At 37.9% G+C, this 26,268-nt stretch overlaps 1 protein-coding gene across 1 annotated transcript; it reads left to right on the top strand.

The window, feature by feature from the left end:
* Nucleotides 1-9,377: 9,377 nt before the first annotated feature.
* LOC126146521 (probable N-acetyltransferase camello) lies at nucleotides 9,378-24,954 on the top strand. Its single transcript, XM_049915627.1, has 3 exons — nucleotides 9,378-9,569; nucleotides 9,668-10,068; nucleotides 24,418-24,954. Exons 2-3 carry the CDS (start codon nucleotides 9,685-9,687, stop codon nucleotides 24,793-24,795), a joined length of 762 nt encoding a protein of 253 aa, XP_049771584.1. The 5' UTR covers nucleotides 9,378-9,569; nucleotides 9,668-9,684; the 3' UTR covers nucleotides 24,796-24,954.
* Nucleotides 24,955-26,268: the final 1,314 nt, after the last annotated feature.

Here is a 26,268-nt window from a genome sequence, read left to right as displayed (position 1 = left end):
CGTGGCGAAGTGCCCATCGTCTCGCTAATGGCCATTCTTATTGTGATGTACACATCTTAGTAAGACACTATGCAGTATGCACAACTCAAGGAGTTTCCAACGGAAATTAGGGGTAGCTATGATGTTGCGTTTGGTGCGTATTACACCATATGTTGCTACGTATGAAATTTAGCTAAAATGTTGAATTTTTGTTTAGACTTGGGAGGAGATCTCTATCTGCCTCCGATCTCGAGAAAATGGATCCTATGTAGCGCGCTTACTTCCGATCTCACGCCCGCGAGAATGAAATACTCGCAACATCTCTCATATCTCCTAAGCCGCTCGAGACATCGAAACGAAAGTTTGGCGAATGATAGCACACAAGGAGGAGAGTGTTTTGACAATTCTTATACACACGGACTTTGTTATCTATGGCGATATATCAGTACTTATACTTCCCTTGCTATTTATTTCACTACAGTGACTGTAATTTTTTAAGAGTTAACGACAGCTAGCGAAACAAGAGCTTCCTAGTATGAAAATAAACATGAAATTTCTTCTTCTATGTTACTGCAAACCGACACTATGAGGTTTTTCGTAAGCTAACGAGCACTGTAATTGATAATTACTTGTTTATTGAGACACTCCGTTTCGGAATTCTGTCACAATGGCTGCTGTGAGATGAGTTTAGCAAATTAAACTGTGACAAAGGAAGCACAATTAAACCTGTCAACAAGAGAAATGTGGCCGTTACTCAAAAATGGTGATGCTTCTTCGAATGAGAAAAGGCTAACAATTCACACAAAAATAAATTGCCAGTTCTGTTGGAATTTTGGTTGAATCCCCGTAACCCATCGTATTTTTAACACTGAGTGACTGAAATGGAAACTTACCAAAGGATTTTATTCCTTCTCTTGACCTGAGCAGTATTAAAATAATGAGGAGCGTTCCTTCAGGTGGAACGATAGGCACATGCCAGATACTGGTTACTCACCTACTGCTTGCTAAACTGACAATGTGTAATCACGAATAAAAATAGTTGTTATTGAGAAAACTAAACAATTGATCCGTCGCACAACACAGTGGTCAGCAGCGGAGGATAATGCGCGCGACAGGAATGCACAAGCTAGGCTAGCCATGTGTGCCTTGTGAGCTGGAGTTCGAAAACAATTTGTTAGGAGAGTAGATCCGCCTTTGTCAGCGGTACATTTAAACAAATTAAATGTATCTAGTCATGACACTCTTTTAGGATATTTCTACTTTCGTAATAATACCGACCATTTTCTTCATTTGTGTAGCCTGTTGTGTAATTAGTTTATTAATGCTGATAATGTGAATGCAACAATTGAAATGCTTTTTCTCATCATGGTGAACTAATTAAAACATTGTTATTTGTGACTTCTTTTCGACTGTTTCTAGCTATCAGTGGAAATGTGATGTTCACATGCATGTAGTACAATGCGTCGTATTACATTATTACATCCATATCCAAGTAATCACAGTGAGACTTCTATACTTCAGATCTTGGACGGTTTTTACCAGGAGCACAAAGAGGTCACACCTGTGTAGATTATCCCTTTCCAAATTTTTGTAACAGATCGTACAGATACGTCAGCATAGTAGGCAGTGAGAAGATAACCTTGTTTTACTTTCCTGCCTTGCTTCTTAATCACATGATTTTATAATATTCCTTGATTCCTTATTCTCTACCCTCTGTCCCTTCTTGCGATGCGAAAACATCGCGGAGGCATATGATGATACAATTCCAGCGGCCAATGGCTCACCAGTTACTGAAGTATGCGTTTTTCTTGACAGAAGAAAAACGAAACAAAACAAAACTATACAGATACAAATAACATATAAGTATCATGTACTAACGAAAAACGCTGGAGCGTTTAAATGGCGAAAAACGAAACACTACACAAAGGCAATAAAATTTAGTGTACAGTAAGGCAATATTTATTGTATGGGCAATACTACCAATGCTCATGTACGCCGTGCCGATGTGAGCATATGCCCGGGCTACTTTTCCGCTCCCTGCCTCAAATTTCCCACGGTGCTAACGAGGCATGCGTGACGCGCGGCGCGAGAAACTGTACCACAACCACAACGCCGCGCGACCTGGCACAGGCGCGTTTCGCGTCCCAGGCGCGTCACGTTGCAATTTGCGCGGTCCCATTTGAACCAGTGAAGTTACAAAAACGCGCGCTACACGCGTCTCAATTTGCTCCTAGCCTTAGTTCTAGTTACTTCTCTGTCTCCTGGTCATTGAATTCTGTATCATAACAAGAACTTAACGAATTATACAATAAACTACCTTTTACACATCAAATTCGTCTCGGAACATTAATCACAGTGTATTAAAATGTACACAAATCATTGCTTATAATTTTGGAATGCAAATCTATCCATGAAGAAATTGCAGTAGGCTATGTAATAACAGGAAACAAAGGTAACAGCAGTCACAATGCTATGAGTGCGAAATTTATTAACAACATATTTATACAAAAAGTTGCAAGACTGGAAGAATTTACAATATGTCAGATTAGAAGTCTGATTGTCTTTTCATTTCTTTAAGTTCAAAATCTTTAATTTCTATATCTATTTTGACAGTTTCCATTCTTATTTCATGTTCTGTAAGCATGAGGTGTACTTTGGTTTTATGTTCACATTTGAGGCATTCTAATCTTCTCTTGTAAAACTGGTATTTCTTGTCAAGAAGATTTTCTGTTCTTTTGTTTTCAGGGCGAGATTCTGACACTATAACAGATTCCTATCTGGCGTGTCGTGTATCTACCATTAATTAGAGGTTATTTTCCGTGCAAAGTACTTGATATCATACTGTCACAATAAAGTTATTACATTATTTTGAGGCATTACCGTCCTTACCAGCTCAACATTTTCATTTGAAGTTGCAGCTGTCTCATCATTTACTGAGTTGTGGATGAGCTGCAACCTCTGTTATCTGAATCTGTATCAGAACAAGAACGTAACGAATAACATTGTAATCTACCTTTTACGCAGCAAACTTGTTTCAAAAAAATTTATGCGGTCGTCATCCTAGGGGTTGGAAATAGGAAGAAAGTGTAGCTTCAGGACTGCAATTAGCTTCTGTCCACTTTCTGTACTAGTAGGCCTTACGAAATTACCGCTCCGTTTTATGCATTTCAACCTTCAAAAGTTCTGACACTGTTGTTTCTCCAGTTTAACATGTAACGCACATAACAAAAGAAATTTAATAATTACAAAGTACGTCTTCAGATTATAACTTGTCATGCACAATTGCTTTCTTGGCCCTTTTTTTAACATTTTTGTAACACATTTTCAAGCTCTTCCTGTCACGATGTGTCATGAAGTTATGAGAGTTTATAAAGCCAATAGCAACTTCTCTTCGTATCTTTACCATGTAGGCCCCAGTGACTTTATCTGTGTTTCTTTTTTCACTCAGTTATATCTTTTTACTGGCCTAACACAGTGTCCAGCAGTAAATCTTTCTCATACAGACAAAAGTTTGACGATCACTCCTTTCTCTATTTACTTGATTCCATGGTTATAGCATGACACCTTCGATAATAAATACTGTGTTCTATGGTGTACGATAAATATCTGCAGTCGAAGCCCAATAATCGTGTCCATAGCCGATTTCAGCCGTATTGCCAAGATTGTTAAGTGCTACATTAGATCAAATTTGAACCTGCTTCAGTGGATCCAAGTTTAGTGGCATACAATACAGTTGAGTTCTGAACGTAGTTCAGTTTCAGGTCTAATGAGAAATTTGATCTCCAGTCAGAGATGTTTATGCAATCGACCCTAAGAGTGGTGGTTTGCATGTCTCTTATTTTTGTGCATAATGAAGAAGGCATGGTAACTTATAACTCTAAATAGATGACAACTGTGCGAGACAGGCAGCACATCACAAAAAACTAATTTAATATTTGATCATAACGATGAGAAATGCACGAAATGCGTCGTGTGCAGCATGAAAAAAATACATAAGTGGTGCAGTGTTTCATTACCGTATTTAAAGAATAAACGACAGTGGCAGGCTTTCGAAAAACATCGATTGTGATGAATGAAATTGAGTCAAATGTTTCTGCTTCCCACTTGTCGTTGGAACTTCTAAGAGAACTAGTTGAAATGAATTGGATTTATTTACCTGTAGACAACTGTTGTTTTGTATAAGGCATCATCATTTGTTACATAATTATACATTTGGTTATACAAAAGATAGATACATAATTCTACAGACGGTTATTCAAATGAGTATACAAAAGGTTTACATATATAGATATTATTACATGAATATTGCATATCTTGAACTCATCCATAATTAGTTTTGTTATAAAACGCGCAAACAAAGATGACGCTCAACACGCTGGCTGATGGGAGTGGCTGCAAATGGGAAATACCTTTGCAGTCGCTCCCATCAGCAACCGCACTGAGTGTCAACTTTGTTTGCGCGTACAATACACAGATTGCACAGACAAATTTTGTTGCATGTCGTAAGTTACAGTTTTGTTAGTTCACAATCACATTTACAATAAAAGAGAAGCATTTTTCATCATATAAAAGGGCATCATATTTTTCATTAAATAAAAGGGTATCATATTTTTCATTATTAAAAAGAGCATAACATTTTTTCATTATGCATAAAGACACTTGTACTATAGAATGCTTTCTCTTTCGACCATACCTCTACCACCATTTTAAATTTGTTTTCATGCAAATCCCTTGTGCCATGGAATATAGAGTTAAAAAATATTTTGCCAGCATGTACAAAATTACTTTGGACTTTACTCAAATGTGTCCGAGAAAAGTCTAATAAGTTTCTGGTTTCATTTGAGTGCACATCTGATTTGCTTTATACATGTGGGCATTCTGTTTGGCTTGCGTAAGTGTTTTGAGTTTGTATAGACTGGGGACTGTAAGTATTTTGTGCTCAATAAGCACTGCCTGCAAGAAGTTAATTTGCTCAAACCAAAAATATATCTAATGGCTTTTTCTGCCAGAGGAAGACATCTTTTGCACCAGTAGGGTTTTCCCAAAGAAGTATTCCATAATGTAAATGTGTATGGAATAAGACATAGTACGCCGTAAGCATACACTCCTTAGTGACACAATCCTTAAGTTTCCTAAGGAGACGTAAAACTCTGGCCAACTTACTGCACAGCTCTTCTATGTGGGTATTCCAGCACAATTTACTATCTAGATATATGCCTAACAATTTTACTGAATGTCTGAGTTTATTTGGTCCATTATTAATATCTCCAAGGGAAAAGAGGATGTCTTCAGTTTTGTTTTTATTTAATGACAGTCTGTTTTCATGTAACCATTGAGCTGCCTTTTCCATCATTGAGTTGTTCATTTGTTTGACAACATTTGCGTCACTATGTGACATGATAAAAGTTGTGCTGTCAGTATATATTACAGATTTATATGGTAATAAGTTGAGCAGGTCATTCACATACACAATAAATAAGAAAGGTCCCAGTTCAGATCCTTGTGGGGCTCCATATTTCATCTTGAGGAGGTCAGATTTGTTATTTGAATTTAAAATTACCATTTGGTTTCTGTTTGGCAAATATGTTTTCAGCAATAACAGTTCTATATCAGTTATTCTGTATTTTTCAAGTTTTTAAAATTAAAATGCTATGTGTGACAGTGTCAAATGCCTTAGTTAAATCTACTAGAGTCGCATAGGCTTATTCCCTATTTTCTAAATCATGTAATATTGATAACAGCCTATTTTGGAATCCATATTGGGCCCTATACAGGAGGTTGTAAAAATAAAAAAAATCATTAACTGGTCTTTCATTAATGTTTCAATAATTCTGAATATTATAGGCACTATTGCAATGGGTCTGTAATTTTGGTGAATATGGGAAAGACAATTGTCTGTTTAAGGTAGTCTGGAAATGTTCCTTTTGTAAACATCCTTCTGATTAGGTAAGACAGAGGATTGCATATAGTGTCTATTATTTTCTTTATGATAAAATTAGAAATGTCATATATCTCCTCGGTTCTGGAGTTGCTCAATGATTTTACTACATTCAGTGTATTCTTAGGATAAATAGTTCTCCATCCAAATTTTAGCAAGTCTACTGGCAACTCTGTTTTCCACAACCTGGGACGTTTATCTTCATTGATCTCTAAATTTCTTTCATCTGTTATAGCTAATTTCCCAGGATTTATGAAACTATTATTTAGTTCATCTGCACTTAGAGAGACAGGTAGATTTTCTGCAATTATTTTCCATGCTGCCTTACATTTGTTACTAACCTGAGAAATATAGCTATCATTTGCTTTTTTCTTTGCAGAAATGATATCTTTTCTGTGCAGCCTTTTTAATTTGGCATATGAATATCTATATTTATTATTAGAGCAAGATTTGTCATAGCAAGTTCTTAACAGAATTCGTAAGTTATTTAAGTAAGGTGTATATCAGTCAGTTACACTTCTTTTCTATTTTCTCCTTGCATTCAGTCTATTGTGTTTAATAATGAGGGGTCAACATTGATTAACGGCAGTTGTAATGGTATCTAAGAAATAATCAAAAGGATCACTTAAAGACTTATTCTACATGACAGTATTACACTGTTCAATGGTCAAAAGTCTTTGTATGAGATTTGTTACATTTGATGGATTTATCTGCCTCACTATCTGGGGTTCTATTGGGTGAACATGATTTTTTTTTTGCACCCCATTAATTTTGGGAAAGTTCCATCACGGTCAGAGAGCATTGGTTTAACAACATTTAAGACTGTCATCTGTGCCAGTGTTTGATATAACATTATTTGGACAGGCGTTCTGCCTCGAGAGCTTATTGTTAACGCAATTGTAACTCTATGACTTGAGGGTATCTAGCAGTAATCTACTTTTAGAATTTTTCACCATCACATCTATATTATGTCACCAAATATTAATAGTTTATGATTCTTATACCCAAGTAAGTACATTAAGAGATTATCTACATGGTGGACAATAACTTTGGCACCAGTTTTTAGGACGCTGTACATAGATACCACAACAATCTTGCTTTTGTTAACTGAAGGCGTTCTTAATTATTTCTAACACCACTTACCTCATCAACATATTGTTTTCTTTTACATATTTTGATTATATGCCTGATGAATAAAGTCTAATCAGCGTCTCTCATAGATTTCAGTAACATAAATTTTGTTGAACATCTGTGTAGTAAAAACATTAAAAATACTGAAAACTATCTAAGTTGAAGAAAAAATATTGTCAGTTCTGTTGTTAGGGAGAGGCTGAAAAATGTCAACTGATTAAGAATCAGGTATGCAGCTTAATTTCACTAATATACTTGCAACAGCATAACATGCTTATTTCTGCCTATTTCGCCTCCCCTCTAAAGTGAACCAACATAATGTGTGCATGTCATTTATAGCAACGAGTGTAGTATGTGCCCCCCTCCAATTATCGCCTATTGTGGTTGGATCCTTATATGAAGGGAAAAAACCATTTATTCATTTTGAATGTGTTGTTACAGGATAGTGAGATCCTTTTGCTTTTGATACCCCAGGCTTTATATACACAACAGATTTCTACAGAAAAATCCCTCAAAGGAATAAAATTACACTAGGCTGTGTTAAGTTTTCACAAGTATGAGACATGCAGTTCTTTTACAAAGCTAACAGGAACCTAGAATCTTCAACGAGAATGGTATGAGACTGAATACAAAAATTTCTGCACATTTGCATCGTGATCTCTTTGAAGCTTATTAAAGGCTTTGGAGCCAGTGAGAAGAATTTCCTCTGATTAATCATAACTATTTGCAACCATCCATTGGCCGCAACTCGAACAGCTTTCATTGAATCACAAGCTAAGGGAACTGGGAGAATGCCTGCGTCAAACGCATTTGTGTGGTTGCGACTGTACCTCAAACGAACCTACCACAAAATATGCCTCTCACATCAGACTGTTTTCATTGGCTGATTGTAACCTATGTCCTCATTGGCTGAATGCGAAATAGATCAGATGGATTCGGAACAGAATGTATTTTAGATTGGGAAAATAAGCATTCGTGAAGAGAATATTCTTTGATACATTGTATCCTCGTGTTTTTGGAGTTCAGAATGAGTGATCTCTATACTAAATACACTGAAGAGCCAAAGAAATTGACAAACCTGCCTAATATCATGTAGGGCCCCTGCGAGCATGCAGAAGTGCCGCAACACAACATGGCATGGACTCGACTACTGTTTGATGTAGGGCTGGAGGGAATTGACACCACGAATCCTGCAGGGCTACCCATAAATCCGTTAAGAGTACAAGGGATGGATATCTCTTCTGAACAGCACGTTGCAAGGTATCGCAGGTATGATCAATAATGTTCATGTCTGGGGAGTTTGGTGGCCAGCGGAAGTGTTTAAACTCAGAAGAGTGTTCCTGGAATCACTCTGTAGCAATTCTGGACTTGACCATTGTCGCATTGTCCTGCTGGAATTTCACAAGTCTTTCGGATTGCACAATGGACATGAATGGATGCAGGTGAACAGACAGGATGCTTATGTACATGTCACCAGCAGAGTCGTATCTAGACATATCAGTGGTCTGATAGCACTCCAAGTGCACACGCCCCACACCATTTAAGAGCCTCCACCAGCTTGGACAGTCCCTTGCTGACACGCAGGGTTCATGAGGTTGTCTCCATACGCCCTTCCTCTCGAAACAATTTTGAAATGAGACTCGTCCAACCAGGCAACATGCTTCCAGTCATCAACAGTCGAATGTCGATGTAGACGGCCCCAGGCGAGGTTTAATGCTCTGTGTCGTGCAGTCATCAAGAGTACACGATTGGGCCTTCGATTCTGAAAACCCATATCGATTACATTTCGTTGAAAGAGTTGCACACTGACTCTTGTTGATGGCCATGAGTTGAAATCTGCAGCAATTTGCGGAAGGGTTGCACTTCTGTCACGTTAAGCGATCCTTTTCAGTCGTCATTGATCTCGTTCTTGCAGGACCTTTTTCCGGCCGAAGCGATTTCGGAGATTTGATGTTTTACCGGATTCCTGATATTCACTGTACACTCCTGGAATGGTCGTAGTGGAAAAGCCCAACTTCCTCGCTGCCTTGGAGATGCTGTGTCCCATCGCTCGTGCGACGACGGTAACACAATTTTCAGATTCACTTGAATCTTGATAACTTGCCATTGCAGCAGCAGTAACTAACAACTGTGCCAGACACTTGTTTTCTTACATAGGACTTGCCGACCGCAGTGCTGTATTCTGCCTGTTTACATATCTCTGTATTTGAATACGCGTGCCTATATCAGTTTCTTTCGTGCTTCCGTTTCCTTTCATCCTTCAATCAGTCACATATATTGATGCAACCGACTCTCACAGCTGTGGCATAGTCGATATGAATACAGCAAACGACCCATCGCATGTAGTATATATCGGATTGTGCGCTTGTTTTGACTGTGTGAATGGGATGTTGGGTGTATACAAATATTTAGTTTTGTTTGAATTATAGCTTGGATGTTGTTTTAAATCGAAGTTTCGAATGTTAACTCGTAGAAAATAATATCTAGTTCAGGCCTAGAGGTTTCAGAAGGCAGAACTTGGGTATTGCTGGCATGAAGCTTGCGAATGAATTTGCTGCAAAAGAAAATAATTTCTGCAATGATCGATTATTTTAATATAATTTGGTATTTTTGTTTCAGTTACTGACGTTATAAAAATGGGAACAGTTGTTATTCGGTATTATCAACCTGGAGACCAATTACAGTGCCAAGAAATTGTGAAGGAAGGGATAATGTCAACAGTCAACACGGCATTTTTTGCTGGATTGTTACGGGAAATAACATTTCAGTCAATTATTCTTGTGTCGGCCCTTCTGTTTATTTTTGTCGGCGTTCCATTTCGTATTTGCTTTCTTACGGTGCCAGCAAGTGTAATTTTCATCGTGTATGGAGGCATCTACTTCGCACATGCCATGAGGGCCATGGAAGTCAGCCAGGAAATAGCAGATATTCCCCGAGTATACATGTCGTCCCGTGATACCGGATTCTGGGTTGCAGAGGTCCACGAACCGTTGTCCAACACGTTGAAACCGAAATCAGAGGTACAAAATTTTGATAACATTTCTTAACAAAGTAGACGCTCACCCAGTTTATGTATCAGTTTGAACATTGGTAGCTGCTATAACAAAAGAATTGTTAGCCAGTATTGCCGACACAACTTACGTGTAGCAATAATTCGTTCTGATGAAGAGTAACTTAAATTTCTATGCTTATGTATGAGTACCTGTTACGAAGGTAGGCTGTGAATGAATTTCAGCTTCCAAGTATGTAATGTTGTTTTACTGATTAATGGCGTTACCAGTTTAAAGAGTTACCTGACAGACCACACATTTTTAAGATTTATACCACTGTGAATAAAGCAGATTACGCATTTGTGGGAGTTCTCACATCAGAAAACTTGTATGAATACACAATAGATGTTCTGTGTGTAATTGCACATATTCTGTCCAGAGTTTCCTTTTGCTTCATACTGTCTGGTGAGTGGAGGATTTCGCTGTCTGTATCTTTGGTTTGGTGTAAAAAGTTTCTACAGTGCCTAGGTACTAGTTTGTGAAAAAAATTCACTGTGGACATGTGTTGATCAGTGAAGTGAATATCAACTTTTTCTGTGACACTACAGTCCCCAATGCACCTTGGCTGCCTCAGCAACCTGCCTCCATACATCTGTGCATTTCTCTTCCATTCCTGCATCACCATGTCGGTGAGGTCAGCCGACACGTTGTCCAGTCATCTTGGTCTTGATAGGCCACACCGTCTGGTTGAATACGGTCTGCCTTTCATTATTCATTTGGAAATCTTGCCATCTTCTCCGTATGTTTTAACCATCATATTCTGTGAGATTCCATACATTTTATTATACTGTCTCCTTCTACATGCTCTTCTATATCATGGTTGTACCCTACTCTCTTATGTTGTGTTGTACTCTACTATCCAGTTATCTTCCTCTCACAGGCCCATAAATTTTTCACAGGGTTTTTGTTTCAAATTCCCTGAGGTTGTTTGTGTCTGCTTCTGTCATCATTCCCCTTTGTGACCCATTCGTAGCAACTGGTCATACAAGGGTATAGTATACTCTTAACTGGTTGTTGTTGTAATTAGATGATTCTTAAATGCTGTAAGTTTGCATAATAAGCTGTGTTTGCTGCTTGTATCATTTTTTAAATAAATTCCTTACATTAATATTGCAGGTTAAAAGAGCACCAAGGCAATGGAAGCAACTGACAGCTTTACAGTATTAGAGGCCGTCACGTAGTGTTAATCACACTTTAGAAATGGATATTACTAGGTATTTTGTCTTGTGTTCATTTACAGCAAGTCCAATTATTTTTTTTCATCTGCTTTTGTCAATTTCTACTTTTCTGCCACAATTGCTATATCATGTGTGTCTGCACATATCTGACCAGATTTCATATGAAGTGAATTTGGGGTAACAGATTTTGTGTTCCACATATGGTGAGACTTGATCCATTTTGCATGGCTTTAGTTTTTAATTTTTTATGATGATAGTAAATGGCAAAGGATTGAATTAAAAATAGGGGCAGAAAGAGTTAAAAACTGGCTATTTATTACACATTTTAGTTCTTTTCTGATGTTTATACCTACCGCTTTAAAAAATAAAATGTAAAAAAGGGATCAAGTCTCACCACTCTGTACTGCAAAAGTATCTCTCATCACCAAAATTGTGTTGAGTCACACATTTATGTGGCTAAATTGCTATAAATACAAAAACAACAGCTCACTACAGTTATTGTATTTTCCTGTCTCAGTGGCATTAATTAGACACACATATTGATATTTATTTCAAATTCTGATTTTTTTTTTTTTTGGGGGGGGGGGCATATTACAATTCTGCTGCAGGAGACTGGATGACAGCGCATCCAGGGAAAACTATCTCTATCTATGATATCTCCGAGATTTTTGGTAGAGCTTTCCCTAAAGCTTTTACACCCAGCAATGTGATTAGTGGTTTTCGGGTTTCAGGCATATGGCCATTTAACTCTGAGATATTTACAGATGATGAATTTTTGTCTGTATATACAACAGACCACTTACAATCTGTGGAAGTCTGTGATTCTCCAAAAGAGTTTGTTTCATTATCAACACCTTCATCTTCTGGAATTAGACCTAGCGCTATTGGATACAGATCCTTTGAAGATATCAGACCACATCCTAAGGCAGCAGCTCACACTACAACTAGACGAGGAAGGAACTAGCGTGCATGAAGACTGTTGGTTCATGCGGTCACGGTGCTCAGCAATGAGCATGGCGATTTGGGATATAGATATTTGTAACAGGAGCCTGATACAATAAATTGCTGGTCGTCATACTTATTTGCAGTAAAAACTGTTACTTGCCGTGTAACCAAAGGTGGAAGATTTGGCATAAATGTCAAGCTGACAGTGATCTTTAGAGACAGAGATGTAAGGAACTCTGACATGTCCTTTTTAATGGAACCGTCACTGTTGTTACCTTAAATAATTTAAAGGAACGACATGGGTCCAGCAAATAAATATCTTGTGTGGCGGCTGGATTGGGAGTTCATATTTCACTGCTGAAGCCTACATTATGTTGATATCCAAATACAGCTGTTACTTTGCTTTGTAGGATTGGGGTTTGAGCTTGGAACTCTGATTGTATGCATTGTTGGTAAGAAGATGCTTACTTCATTCTGTGGTGCTGATTTGAGATTGTTATTTGCAGTCATAACATTTGCTCACTACTGCATTTTTGGCTAATGACTTGGTATCAGTCTTATTTTTCACACACTACATGGTTTGCTCCACAATAACACACTTGGATTGTACCAGGTAACGACACAATAGGTCCTCAATTTCTCTCCTAATGTTAGATGAGAAATTCTTCAGTACCACTGAACCAGAGTACATAATTTGACTCTGAACTCTAGACATTGAGACAAAGTCCATGTGAAATTTATTTTTGTGCCTGGTATTGTGATTATGAAAATCACCATTTAATCAAAACTGATTGTATATGTGAAAAATTAAAAACAATTAAGAGTTGTACTGGGAACCAAGTGGAGTTTAAAGGTTGTCAAAAAGCCCTCTGAAAGTATGTAGTTATCTGCTTTACATAATATTCTTGTTGAATAAATACTTTATTTATTACCTCTGACGATAATTATGTAAGATAACTGCATATAAAAATGTACAAACTATGGGCAAAACACGCTGAGTTTATCTATATGGTGACTGTGTTAACCTATTATCTAGTTATACCTCAAAAAATTTATATGAATGAGTGTGTTAAAAAGTATCTAAGTCACTTTATCATGGTAAAAAAAAAACGCCTTTTAACACTCAATAAAATTTAAAGTATAGTTTTGTTTCAGATAATTCAGTTTTTTTTTATTAAATAATGAGTGCTATATGTTAGCTCATGTTACAAACACAAATCATGAATGGATGTTATTACATTACAAAGATTTGCTTTTCTGAACCTTATTCATTGTGACTGAGAGAAACAGAAGCTGCTGGCCACTGTAAATGTTGATCATGAAAGCCTTTCTGTTTTTCCACAGTATATGGCATAACTTTCTTTGAGTCTTCACTTTTGCAATTTTTGATACTTTTTAATAAGCTTCTTGACTAGGTAAAGATTGTTCATTAGTTTTCTTGAGGATAAGGGTATTAAAGCTTTGAAAACCACTTGATCTTATGTACCCAAGTGTTTTTACAGTCTGTTTGTGTTTATGAGAGTACTCAAAATAATAATAATATTTGGTAATACTAAATTGCACTGTCTCATTTCTTGGAAGGTGTCTGTTTTCAAAGGAGGTTGAAGATAAGTAGGCCACCTAGTAGAGCACACAGTGATCATTTCGGTCTCGACTGATGTAACTGTCCTTAGACATTTTTTCTCAGCATTAGTTATAAGCACCCAAACTTCACAAGGAAAGCGTATATTGTCATATTTTATAATGGCAAATTTTATTACGCTGGATTTTTGGTTTCATGGAGTGTGTGAAAGTCCATCTGTTAAACGTGCACATATTGGTTAGGGCAAGACAAACACTTGACAATGTATGGTTCTTGTTTTGCTTGGGACAATTATCAGAAAACAGTTGTAACTCTGTAACTATGTCGGAGACGTAATTTTTAATGTAGTCGAAAGGAACAAAGCAGCTTCACTGGTTCCTTTGTGGACCTGATCTTCTTGGTAAATGTAGTAATGGGCAAAATCTGTTTTAATGTTGAAAATACAAAAACATTCACTTTGAGTTGCCTTAAGCAATAAATTTCCTGAATGAGAATGTTCAGAAAATGTACATTTTGCATGTAGTCAAATACAGAGTATAAAACGTTTTCATTTTCTTTAGTCGTTTCATTAAGAATGATGTGAACTATTTATCTCGCCTCATGTGCACCATTAATGTTGCAGTTATGATTCTTTTTGCAGTATGTTATCAATGAAAACCATGTATTCACACCTTTTTGTACTCACAAAAGTAACAGGCGTCACTTTGTGGTTTTCCGAACTTTAGGTTATAATTTTCCCTGAAAAAAAAAAAAAAAAACTATGTATTAGAAAACTCATACTTAATATTGGTACCAGGGTATTTTACCTTATACAACTCGTATGTTTTTATGACGGACAGTTCAGATAACAAATATGTGAAGTTTGTATCAGATGCATAGAGCATTCTGTAAACAGGAAATGAGCTTATATTTTCATGTATCTTCAAAATTTTCCGTATTACCAACAGAAGAAAAACGCTAGCTACAACGCGTAGAAAGCAAGCTTGAGTAAGGTGCTTTTTGACTCTGAAATGTGTGTAAATAAGTATAGACATCAAAAATATAATTATCTCAGAAAATGAAAAATATGACTTGGGAGCCTTTTAACAATCACCCATTTGCATAAAGTGTTTTGTGTAGTAATTACTTACTTAAAGAGGCGACACAAACCACAGCTGGTCCTTGGCCCCACACAGTCCAGCATTCCACACTTTACTGTCAGCTGCATCTTCATCTTCCAGACCCACTATATGATAGTCTCCCGTGGTATTATCCTTCCATCTCGTTCTCGGCCTTCCTAGTGCTCTCCTTCCTTTGGCTTCTCTATCCATTACTGCCTTTATTACCATGTTCTCCCCTCTCCCCCTTACATGTTCGTACCACCTGAGTCTGTTTTCACACACGATACGATGTCAGATAGTGTGTGTAATTGTCTGAGTTATGTTTTCGTTACTCTATACTGTTCATTTTCTTTCACTGGTCCATACATTTTTCTCACTATTTTATTTTCAAAAGTGATCAGTCTTCTGTATTGTTAGGTTCCTAATTGTCTGATGGTTTGGCCTTAAGTGAGCTCTTCTTTCTATTACTGTGAATTTTGCTTTATTTTCATCATGTATCGGAGATGCTGAATCACAGATACGCACAACAGAAAGGCTGTCAGAAAATGAGCCAGCAAGGCCATTGTCAGAGATAGAATGCATTTACCTCAAATATTTGTGAGAATCCTCCCTGTACTTTCATTGTACTCTTTGATTCAATCACATACATTTTCATTAGCTGCATGAGCTTGTCCAGTATCCCACACTCTGCTATTATCCTCCACGTCTCCTCTATCACTATGCTGTCATATGCTTTGTTGATATCTATAAACATACAGATGGTACCCTGATTGTAGTCCTAGTTCTTATCTAGTATGTGTCTTATTGTGAATATTTGGTCGGTTGTTGACTTACCCTTTCTGAACCCCGCTTGTGCTGCATCTAATATTTCTTCAGTCTGTAGGTTCAGCCTGTTCAGTATAATGGCCAATTCACAGTGGCCATCTCACATCCCATCCTGTTAAACATTCTGCAATGCATGTCAAATGGCAGCATCCACATTGGCCATCCTGTCCCATCAGATCACCGTCAAGGTTTGTCTGGAGGAAAGTTTTGATGTCTGTCCTTTGCTGATCATGTGACCCACAAGCTCATCCCCCCCCCCCCCCCCCCGGCCCCCCTCCCAATATATGGCCATGCGCAGATATCCATATTTTGTTTCATCACAGTTGATATCACTTGTTTGTTATTTGTTATATATTGTTTTTGTTTATTTCTTTTGTTAAAATTTATAATAAATGACAACAGACTAATTAAAGCAGTGACACAGCAGTCTGAATTGTACGACATGAGCATACGAAATTACTTGTCCTTGACTACATTTATTATAAAATGGATTTTTATGGGTACTGGTAACGTTCTAATATTTTAGAATGAAATGGATTGCAACATGGCTGCAACTTGAAGAGAAAAAGCACTGTGGGTAGAATCTGATGGATAAGTACGTGGACTTTATTTGTGTGTTGTCAGACATTTGTAGTGTTACATAAATAAATGCACTGAAACCTTCAAACATTGCAAATTGTTTGTTGAAATATGTATTTGTGGCAGGCCTATTTATTGTTAAGTGGTTCTCTGAACTGTGTGTGAAACAGTTTTGCAAGCACCAGTGATCAATGTTTATGTGGTTTCACTAGCTAATCCAAGTACAAATAAGGCACTTGAACTGTTAACAGCCAAATGCAGCATGTAAAGGAAACCTATCTATCTTGAAGGGAAATGGATTGAGGGAGATATGACTATTGCACAGAAATTTGCACTGGACTAGCAACTAAAATTAATCTTAAAACAAACGAGATATTCATAGGATATGATGGTGGCTCGTAACACTGTTCCTTTTAGTAATTCTGGGTGCAATTTGACATAACAAACGATTCTTCGACTTTCCAAAATATAAAATTCAGATTGCTCTTCTCCAGGCTCCTTGTTAGTGTGTGAAATTTTCCTTCTGTACCATGTAATGACATTTTTTTGAACCCACACACTTTCTTTGTGTTATTTTGCACTTCTGTCTCCCTTCTCTCTAATATACAAGTTATCCTTGCAAGCTGCAAACCATTTGAGTCCAATGAATGTTATTTTCATACAGATGTGCACACCATCATCCATGTATGCTGTTGCATTGTGTATGTGAAATTCATCCATAAAAACCGTTGAAAAATCACCTTGTGAAGATCGCAATTCCCGCAAAAAGAACAGTTGAGGACAGCAATGCAAGTTGAGATCATGTGACTAGACGTGAGATACAGTGTGAATGCACCTTGATAGGACAGTGCCTTGGTGCGACGGTGCCATGACGCACAGTGTGAATTGACCTAAATTTGTGAAATTTTATAGCATGTGCATAGTAAAGATATCCTTCTGTAGTTTTGTGTCAACCTCTTTTTGTTTATATGGGACATACAGCTACAGTTTTCCAGTCCTTTGGTTTTACTTCTTTCCTCCACACTTCTTTTATCAATTTGGCTGACTATTCATAGGTCGTATCTCTTTCTTCTTTGATGAGCTCTGCTGATAAGTTGTCTACGCCTGGGGCCTTCCCATTTTTCAGTCTTTTTATTGCCTCCTCCATGTCCATCAGAGTTGTTCTTCAACTAATGGTAGTACTTTCTGGTTGTTTTCTGCTATGTTTTCATTGTCACAGGTGTCTACCGGGTTGTTCAGTGGTTCTTTGAAGTATCTCCTCCAGTTCTCTAGATTCCCTTCATTTTTAGTGATCAGTTTTCCATTCTCAATCTTGGTTATCACAGGCTTACCTCTGTACTTCTTTCTATAGCTTCTCAATGTACTCTAAAACTGTTTACTATTGTTCTGGTGTCCTCCTCTGCTTTTTTTATCTGTTTGGTTATGAATGATCTTTTTTTCTTGCCTGATTGTTTTCTTCATTTCTCTTGTGATTGCCATGTATTTTATTCGGTTTTCATATTTGTTATTGTTCATCGTTGCCTGTCTGGCTGCCTTCCTGTTCTGAATTGTTTTTCTACATGTTTCATTGAACCATGGTTTGCACTTGATATTGCTATTTTTTATCTCCTAGCAGTTCCTGTGCTGTTTCCTTTGTAAATGTTGTTATCTTGTCCCATTTTGTACTGATATCTTCACCTTCTTTCCTATTGCTGTGGTTCTCTAATTCTGTTTATCTATTCTTAAGCTTAGTCACAAACTTTTTATTCGCCTCTTGTTTTAGCCTCTTCACATCTACTCCTTGTTTTTTTTTTGCCATTAGTAATGATTGTTTCATCTGTAATAACACAAGAGAATGGTGTGATCCTACCTTGGCCCCCCTCATTGTCGTAACATGTGTTACTGTCTTTTTATGTTTTTTCTCTATCAACACACGATCTGTTTGGTTCCTAGTGAGATCCATGTTGCTTTGTGTATATCTTTATGGGGAAATAATGTACTGACTATTTTCATGTTTCCAGATGTGGCGAAGTTGATGATTATCATTTGATTCAGTGTAAAAACTGAACATGCCTATATATGGTTGCCATTGATGTTCTTGTCCTATTTTGGCATTTAAGTCTTCCAGCACAATTTTGGCATCATACTGTGGTAATCTGGAGCACATCTGGTCTAAGGCATCACAGAATTCGTCTTTTATGTCTTCCTCCATGTCCTCAGTTTGGTGTGAACACTTAACAATGAGATGTTTCTATATTTACCTTTGATTCTGATGTAACATATCCTTTCATTGACATTTTATAGTGTCATCACATTTGACCGTTATTTTATTATGCACTGCAAATCCTGTTGCAAATATATGGTGACCATGTTTGTTTCTGCTATATGAGATTGTATAGATTTTCTCTCTGTACATGCCTTGCCCAGGCCATCTTATCTGCTGCAGGTCTGTAATATCCATCTTGTACTCCGTTAGCTCTTCATCAAGTATTTTTGTCCGTCCTGCAGTGTATAGTGTTCTTAAATTCCATGTTTACGTTTGAAGTCCTTTATTTGTAGGCCAGGGTAATTTTCCGTAGCATCCATTCCAATCCGTGTGTGTGTGTGTGTGTGTGTGTGTGTGTGTGTGTGTGTGTGTGTGTGTGTGTGTGTGTGTGTGTGTAGGAACCCTCCAGTTTTTTTACAATACCGATTGGTTAGTCCAATAATTGACCCTCCCACTATATCTGGGGTCCAGCTGGAATGCTATCTTCCTCCAAGGTGGTGAGGTTGTTTTGTGTAGTGTTTCACCATTAATGTCCCCTCCTCCTGGTAACATCAGGACATGAAATTAAAATTTAAAATGTTGACTGTGAAACACTTGTAGGCCATCTATCATCTCAGCTGTGTATGATGACATTAACTTTGGATACTGGATAGAATACTTGTGTCATCAGTAAACATTACCGTTTTTGAAATATCCTTTAAAGTCATAGGAACATCATTTATGTAGATTTAAACACAGAGTGGATTCAGTACTGATCCGTGTGGCACCCCACACACAATGTTTCCGCATGCATCTACATCTACTAGACTGCTCTGCGATTTACACTTAAGTGCTTGGTTGTGGGTTCATCAAATCAGTTTCACATTAGTTCTCTGATGTTCCACTTTGGGAAAGCACGAGGGATATATCAACAATTAGATCTTCCCATGTGACCTCTGATTTCTCTTATTTTATTACCATGATCATTTCTCCCTTTGTAGTTGGGCTTCATCCAACAAAATATTTTTGCAATTACATAAAAAAAAGTTGGTGATTGAAAGTGAAGAGGCCTCTCCACAATGATAAACACCTTGCTTTTAATATTGTCACCCTATCTCATTTATAAATGCGACTCTCTCTCCTACTCAACAGTAATACAAAACAAGCTGCCCTACTTTGAACTTTTTCATTGTTGTCGTTCAATTTTATCCGGTAAGGATCCCGTACTGTACAGCAGTACTGCAGAAGAGGACGGACGAACGAATATAGTGTAGGCAGTCTCTTTAGTAGATATGAGATTAATTACTCACCTGTGACACAGTCTGTCAATGTGACCCTATTGTTTTCTGTTATGACTTTATCCATGCAAGAGAAATATCATTAATGACATTAAATTTTAGTTTGCCAAAGAATCTATCAAAGCTTCAGAATAACCAACAGGATGATGATGTGTCAGGCCTTAGTTTGTTGAGGTCTTGTATTGCTTTCCCTATGAAGAATCTGTTGTAAGACTGCCTCTTAACAACACAGATTTTATTAACCACAGTAAACAAAACAAAAGAATTTTGAAGATGAGGTACTTGTGGTCAGTAAAGTATTGTGGAAGTTTACAGAACAACTTACACTGATCAGCCAGAACATGATGACCATTGACTTACTATCAATATAAATCTGTCCAGGCGATAGCAGTGTCACCTGGTGAGGAATGACTGCTAGACATATGCGCAGTGCATATAGTATCAGTGAGCATGCTGTCCATGTATACGGTAGGGAAGGCGCGCAATGTATCAGAGTCCGACCAACGGCAGATTGTGATGGCCAGGAGGTTTGACATGGGCATTTCAGTAACAGCAGTAGTTGTTGAGTGTTTGAGGAATGCTGTGGTGAGTGTCTTCAACATGTGGCAAAACCAAGATGAAACCATGTTCAGATATCGTGAGGTTGGGTGGCTACCCCTCATTACAGATGTCAGACATTGTAGGCTGCGAAGACTGTTAAAGCAGAACAGGCAGTGAACTTTAGTGGAACTAACATCAGACTTCAATGCTGGGCAAAGTATGGGAGTGTGTGAACACACAGTGCACCAAACACTCCTAACAATGGGACACTACAGCCAACGATTCATGCATGTGCCCCTGTTAGCATAATGAAACCAGCAACTACGACTGAAATGGGCATGTGACCATTGGCGCAGTGTCGGAGTGTTGCATGGTTTGATGAATTCTGACACCTTCTTCATAATGCCAGTGAAAGGGCACAAGTCCATCCTCTTCCAGTGGAACAATTCTTTGTCACATGTACTGCAGGACAGACACACTGGGAGCAGCTTAATTATGCTCTGGCGAATGTTAACATGGTCGTCCATGGGTCCAGTCGAGCTCGGGCAAGGCACCATGGCGGCCAAGGAGTATTGTACCCTGGTTGCAGACCATGTACAACTCTTTATGAAGATCGTGTTTCTTGACACAATGGCATTTTCAACAAGATAATGTGCAATGTCACAAGGACGGGGGTGTGATGTAGTTTTTTGATGAACACAGTGGCAAGTTCCAATTGATGTGCTGTCTCTCCCTCCCTCCACCCCCCCCCCCCCTCCCCAATTTGCCAGATCTGAACCCTGTCGAACACATCTGTGATGTGACTGAACGTGGTGTCAGAGCTTATTGAACATCCTGCCTCTCTCTGAAATTTACGTGAATTAGGTGACTTGTGTGTGCAGGTGTGGTGCCAACTCCCTTCAGTGACCTACCAAGGTCATATCGCTTCCATGCCATGACACATCACTGCTGTTTTCCATGCCAAAGGTGGACATACAGGCTATTAGATAGTGGCTGATTATTAGATAGTGGCTGATCAGTGTATGTGCCAGGGCTGGAGAGAACTGTTCATGGGTTTGATCTTGAAGCACTCAAGCACCTGCGAGCTGTTGGTTCGTTCATTCACTGAAAAAACAATAGTCATTAGAACGGTGTGCAAAGACACTCCTGCGTGAGGCACATAGCCAAGCCTGTGAATTAGGCATATGTCGTCAGTAGGTAACAACAAATTCCAAATCACAGCTTAGGAGAAAAACCATATAGTGCAGGGGTCACCATCAATAAGCACACTTAAGAGCTTGCTTTAAACATTGGCTGGTTGACAAGTGAGGCCATAACTTCCGAGATACGTGTTCTGGCAGCTTTGACATGGGCAAATATGGTCAGCAAAGATTTATGATCTGTGACCTGATCAAATTTTTTGTCATACAGGAAAATGCGAAACTTCTGGATGCTAAAGACAATTGCCAATACCTCCCATCCGTGCCAGGAAATAATTATGCCGTGGTGATCGTCTTAGAAGCAAATGCGATAGGCCATTCCAAACCATTTGAGGTCATTTGTATGGAATTGGACACCAAGATCTAAATACTTTTGGTGCACTTGTTAGTCATCTCGAGCTTCATTGAACACCTGGAAAGGTGGGATTTCTGGAAGTGATTGTAGATGTTCCAGATCTGTCAGCTTCTGTATGAGCTTGTGCTGCTACTTAAGCAGTCATTTCCAGAGCTCGAAAGACTGCTTGTCCATTGTGGTTGAAATGCTCGGCAAAATAACATGATGAGTCTTATTCAGAAGCAGGTGGGTTGCAAGTTTGCTTCTTCAACAACACAAATTTTACTAAGCACAATTTATAAGCAATTAAATCACAGACAGTAACAATTTCTGTGGAAATACACAAAGCAAAAGGCTTCTAGGTATGGCTATCTCATATTAATTCAGTACTCTGAAAGTTTGTTGAATAACTTGCATATCAGTGCCAGAAAACACTTTGTAGGTTTGACTATGGAGCATTCTGATATGAAACATGCTATTAATTTACTCATATGCTGCTGGTTTGTTCATTGAAAACACAACTGTCAATTGAATGGTGTGCAAAGACAGTCCTGCAGTTGGCAGACAGGCTAGTCCATACAGTAGCCAAATCATGATGGCAGGTAAAGACAAAGTCCATATTGCGATCCAGGAAAAGCCTCATAGCACAGTGCCATTGTCAGTAGTCACACCAGAGATCTTGCTGTAAATGTCAGGTGGTTAACAAGTGAAGTTATGGGGGTCCACTGCAGTGGTTTTGCCGTGTAACCAGGCACTGACAGAGGTATTCCTCTACAATGTTCCAAGTGATCTCAACGGATGTACGCATAATTGTATTGACTGATATTATATCCACTGATACGTTCAGCAGAATTACAAGAGAATTGTTTACGAAAACCAAACAGAGGCAATTGACTAGGTCTGCTCAGATATTCATTGTACACTAGATTCTTGTTAATCCGGCCATTCCTTGTACATATGGATGCTGATTAGCATAAGTGCCAGGTTAATGGAAGTGTCTTAAATTTAGTGTCAACACACAGAGATAATACTTTGTTATATTAAAAAGATACATTCATTTCAATAGAAAATTTAGTCCTTGAGTGCGTACATATACTGTACTATCACTTACTATGAAAAGTGTACCAAATTTTTAGTTATCACAATGATGACGCCCGATGGAAACATGCTTCATCACACAATGGCTTCCAAGCATTACATGAGTACTGCATGTTTCTGATAGTTACGTAATGTACTGCAGGAAGATGTCTGCAGCTTCAGCACCAGCAGTGTGAGAGATCTTTATGTTGTCTCTTTCTGTTTCCTGTTTGTCTTGACTTTCATCGTAATGTTCATGTAGGCTTTTCATTATCTCTTTGGCTGTTAAAGTTTGTTCATAAATAGTTTATCATACAACATTGTAATCAGCAGCAAAGGCTTTCTGCGGAAAACCTGAGTTCAGCTCGTCTCTAATTTTGAGTTTCTGCTTGAGGTCTAGCATAATGTGTGTCCTTTTAGAATCCTTGACACTGAACCATAAAGAAAGCCACAGTTTCAAACGTGTAGGATTGTCTAACATTGTAATTAACTAATGAAGTTGTTGCGCATGAGAATTCATCATTGTACATGTCATTTCTGCTTGAGCCACTAGAGGCTGGATGTGGGCTGGATTACTGAGAGGCTGTACTACTGAGGGTCAGATTAGTGGGAGTTTAGTGTATTATCGTAGGCCGCTTCCTCAAACCTGTTCAAAAGACTGGAAAAAGAGAAATTGGTCTGCAAGTAGATGTGATTGGGTTATCTCCATTGTTGATAAGTGTCACTACAGCATATTTAAGAGTATCAGGAAAATGAGTCGCTGATTATTAAACTAGCTTAAGGGCAGTAGCATCTAGTCAATACAATATTATAATATTCTGGTAGGAACACCGTGTTAGATTAGAGGTTTTGAGCTTATATAGTAAGCTGAAGAATTTGTAATATCTTTAACAGTTGTAGTTTTGCTAATACAGTAATGTTTGCTGAAGTAGTTGTTAAATTAGGCAGCCAGTGATTCCAGTAAATTATACATGGTAAACTATTTTGTGGGAAATTAGTTTCATTTGGATAATGAAATTTTCTTGTTTAGTGATGTCACCGAGTTATGTTTCTGTGTTCTTAAAGTGTTTAAGAAAGAGTTAAACTTTTCCACCAAGACTGTTGTCTTTGTAAATCGTGTCCCCCTCCCCCCCTTCTCATTCTTCAGTTTCTCTCTAAACACTGATTGAGTCCATATTTATAATTCTGTGATACATTACTTTCCTTCCTTGTAGCTCAGATATCCTCTTCTCTCTTCCGACAATTTAACCATAACCATCTGTGTACAACATTTTATTGTTTGACACCAGACTACTCCCAATACAGTTTTCCTGATTACTCCTTTCAAGTCAGCTTATTGAAATAAATGTGTTTACTTGTACATCGATTGTTTGCTTTACATTTTGTAGTTTTGCTTCATTACCGTCATTTGTAAATATATGTATTTTTTTTTTTCCAGATTAAATATAGGCTAGCAACTGAACATGATCAGCTAAATGCTCTTGGTGGCTATCAGCGACGAGTAGTGGGTACCATAGCTGTGATGCGATGTCGAACTACTGATAATGCTGCATGGATACGTCGCCTGGCAGTTAGCAGCGATTACCGACGTAAGGGTATTGGATCTGCTCTTGTGGATCGTGCACTGAGTTTCTGCAGTGAAAGAGGTTATAAAACAGCAGAGCTTGTTACAACAGAATGTCATTCTGAGGCAGGAGCTCTGTATTTTAAAAAAGGTTTTGAGACCAAACAAATTTATCATAGACAAATAATCGGCAGTCTTGTTACGGTGATGATGTATTCAATGACTAAAAAGACTGATTGTCTAAGTGCGTGATACTATAAGTTTACTTAGTGTGTGATGCTATAAATTTTCTGCCAATAGTGTATTGTTTCTATTTACTCCTTCTGACAGCTACTACTCAGTGTTGTCAAGTGATGAATTACAGGCCTAAAGAGCAATAATTATTTTGTTAGTGATGGGGGGGGGGGAGTGGAAAAAGGCTACATTATCAGTGGCAGTGTGGTTGCTGCATTCTACAGCTTATTTATAAATTTAAAATTTAAGTAGAGGCACCCAGAAGAGACTTCCTTTATGAGGAATGTTGACAGGATATGAGTGCTGCTTTCACTTGGTATTCTCAACTCTCAGTGGTTTTAATCAGAAAGTAGATTAATTATAATGGTACCTTCTTATAAATGCCGTCCTTTGATCATTGGTTGACTGACAGAATCTCAGTTAAAATGTTCTGCCGGACTACAATCACCTAAGTACTTTGTCAGGCTGCTTATAATCTCTTGACCTTTTCAGTTGTGTATATTGTTGATTTCTATTAAGTATTTTTGTATATTAGAGTTTGAGCAGTTATTGATCCAGTGTGTTGTTTTTTTGGTCACTATATTTACACTGAGTTATTTGTACTGTTTCTAGAAAATAAATAATTGATAAGAAAAATATTACTTCTACACTATCTCATACAAAATAAATAAAAATATCCAGCATACTCCTTGTTCTAATTTATTTGGCTGAAATAAAGATAAATTGACTAGTTCTTGTTGCATTATGATATGTAGTAATTTTAGCAGTGGAGAATTTTCATAACTTTGTGCATTCACAGGCAAACAAGTTAGTGGAGATTGTGTTCTACTTTTTGCATAATGTTTAACTAAACATTCACTGAATGTGCTACTTTTACGTGTCCTTTGTGCCTTTTTATTTCTAGGCTTGAATTAGGAAGTCCGATATTTTGTGTGGTTTTCAATGTCTTTAAGCAAAGTTTTTCAGCTTTCATCAAAGGTTGATTTGGGGCAGGGAACTGTGAGTTGTCACTGTGTCCCAGTTTTTAACCCAACACACGTGACTGGTGAGAACCTCAGAGTACAGTTTTATTTGTTTTTAAAAGTGCTATGTGAGAAATGCTGAAGTATTTCCAGTGTCAGAAACCCTATATTCCAATTAAAACTTCCATCACTGTTCTCTGCATAATCCCATTGTGAACGATGAATAAAAGGTGTATGCTCATGATTCATTTATGCATGTGAAAATCGCTGTTGATAGATTTACTGAACAAGTCACATGTCAGATGTAATTACTGAAGCAGTATTTTCTGTAACTGCATTAAAGGAGGTTGTTTCAAATGTGGAAAGTATTGAAACAGAAATGGTAATGTATAATATTAAAGAGAAGCAGCTTGTGGCAACCAGACCTGTATTTCATGCTTTTATTTTGTCCGCAGCTCGTGGTCTAGTTACTAGTGTTGCTACCTCTGGATCACAGGGTCCCGGGTTCAATTCCCAGCTGGGTTGGGGA

This window comes from Schistocerca cancellata, chromosome 2, assembly GCF_023864275.1.
Source record: "Schistocerca cancellata isolate TAMUIC-IGC-003103 chromosome 2, iqSchCanc2.1, whole genome shotgun sequence".
Lineage (NCBI taxonomy): Eukaryota > Metazoa > Arthropoda > Insecta > Orthoptera > Acrididae > Schistocerca > Schistocerca cancellata.
The sequence above is the reverse complement of the archived record's forward strand: the minus strand, read 5'-3'. Positions and strand labels throughout refer to the sequence as shown.

Excerpts from the sequence above, each read along its gene's own strand:
- LOC126146521 (XM_049915627.1), top strand. The coding sequence starts at position 9,685 with ATGGGAACAGTTGTTATTCGGTATTATCAACCTGGAGACCAATTACAG. Across the intron at positions 10,069-24,417 it reads CGTTGAAACCGAAATCAGAG|ATTAAATATAGGCTAGCAAC; the intron begins GTACAAAATTTT and ends TTTTTTTTCCAG.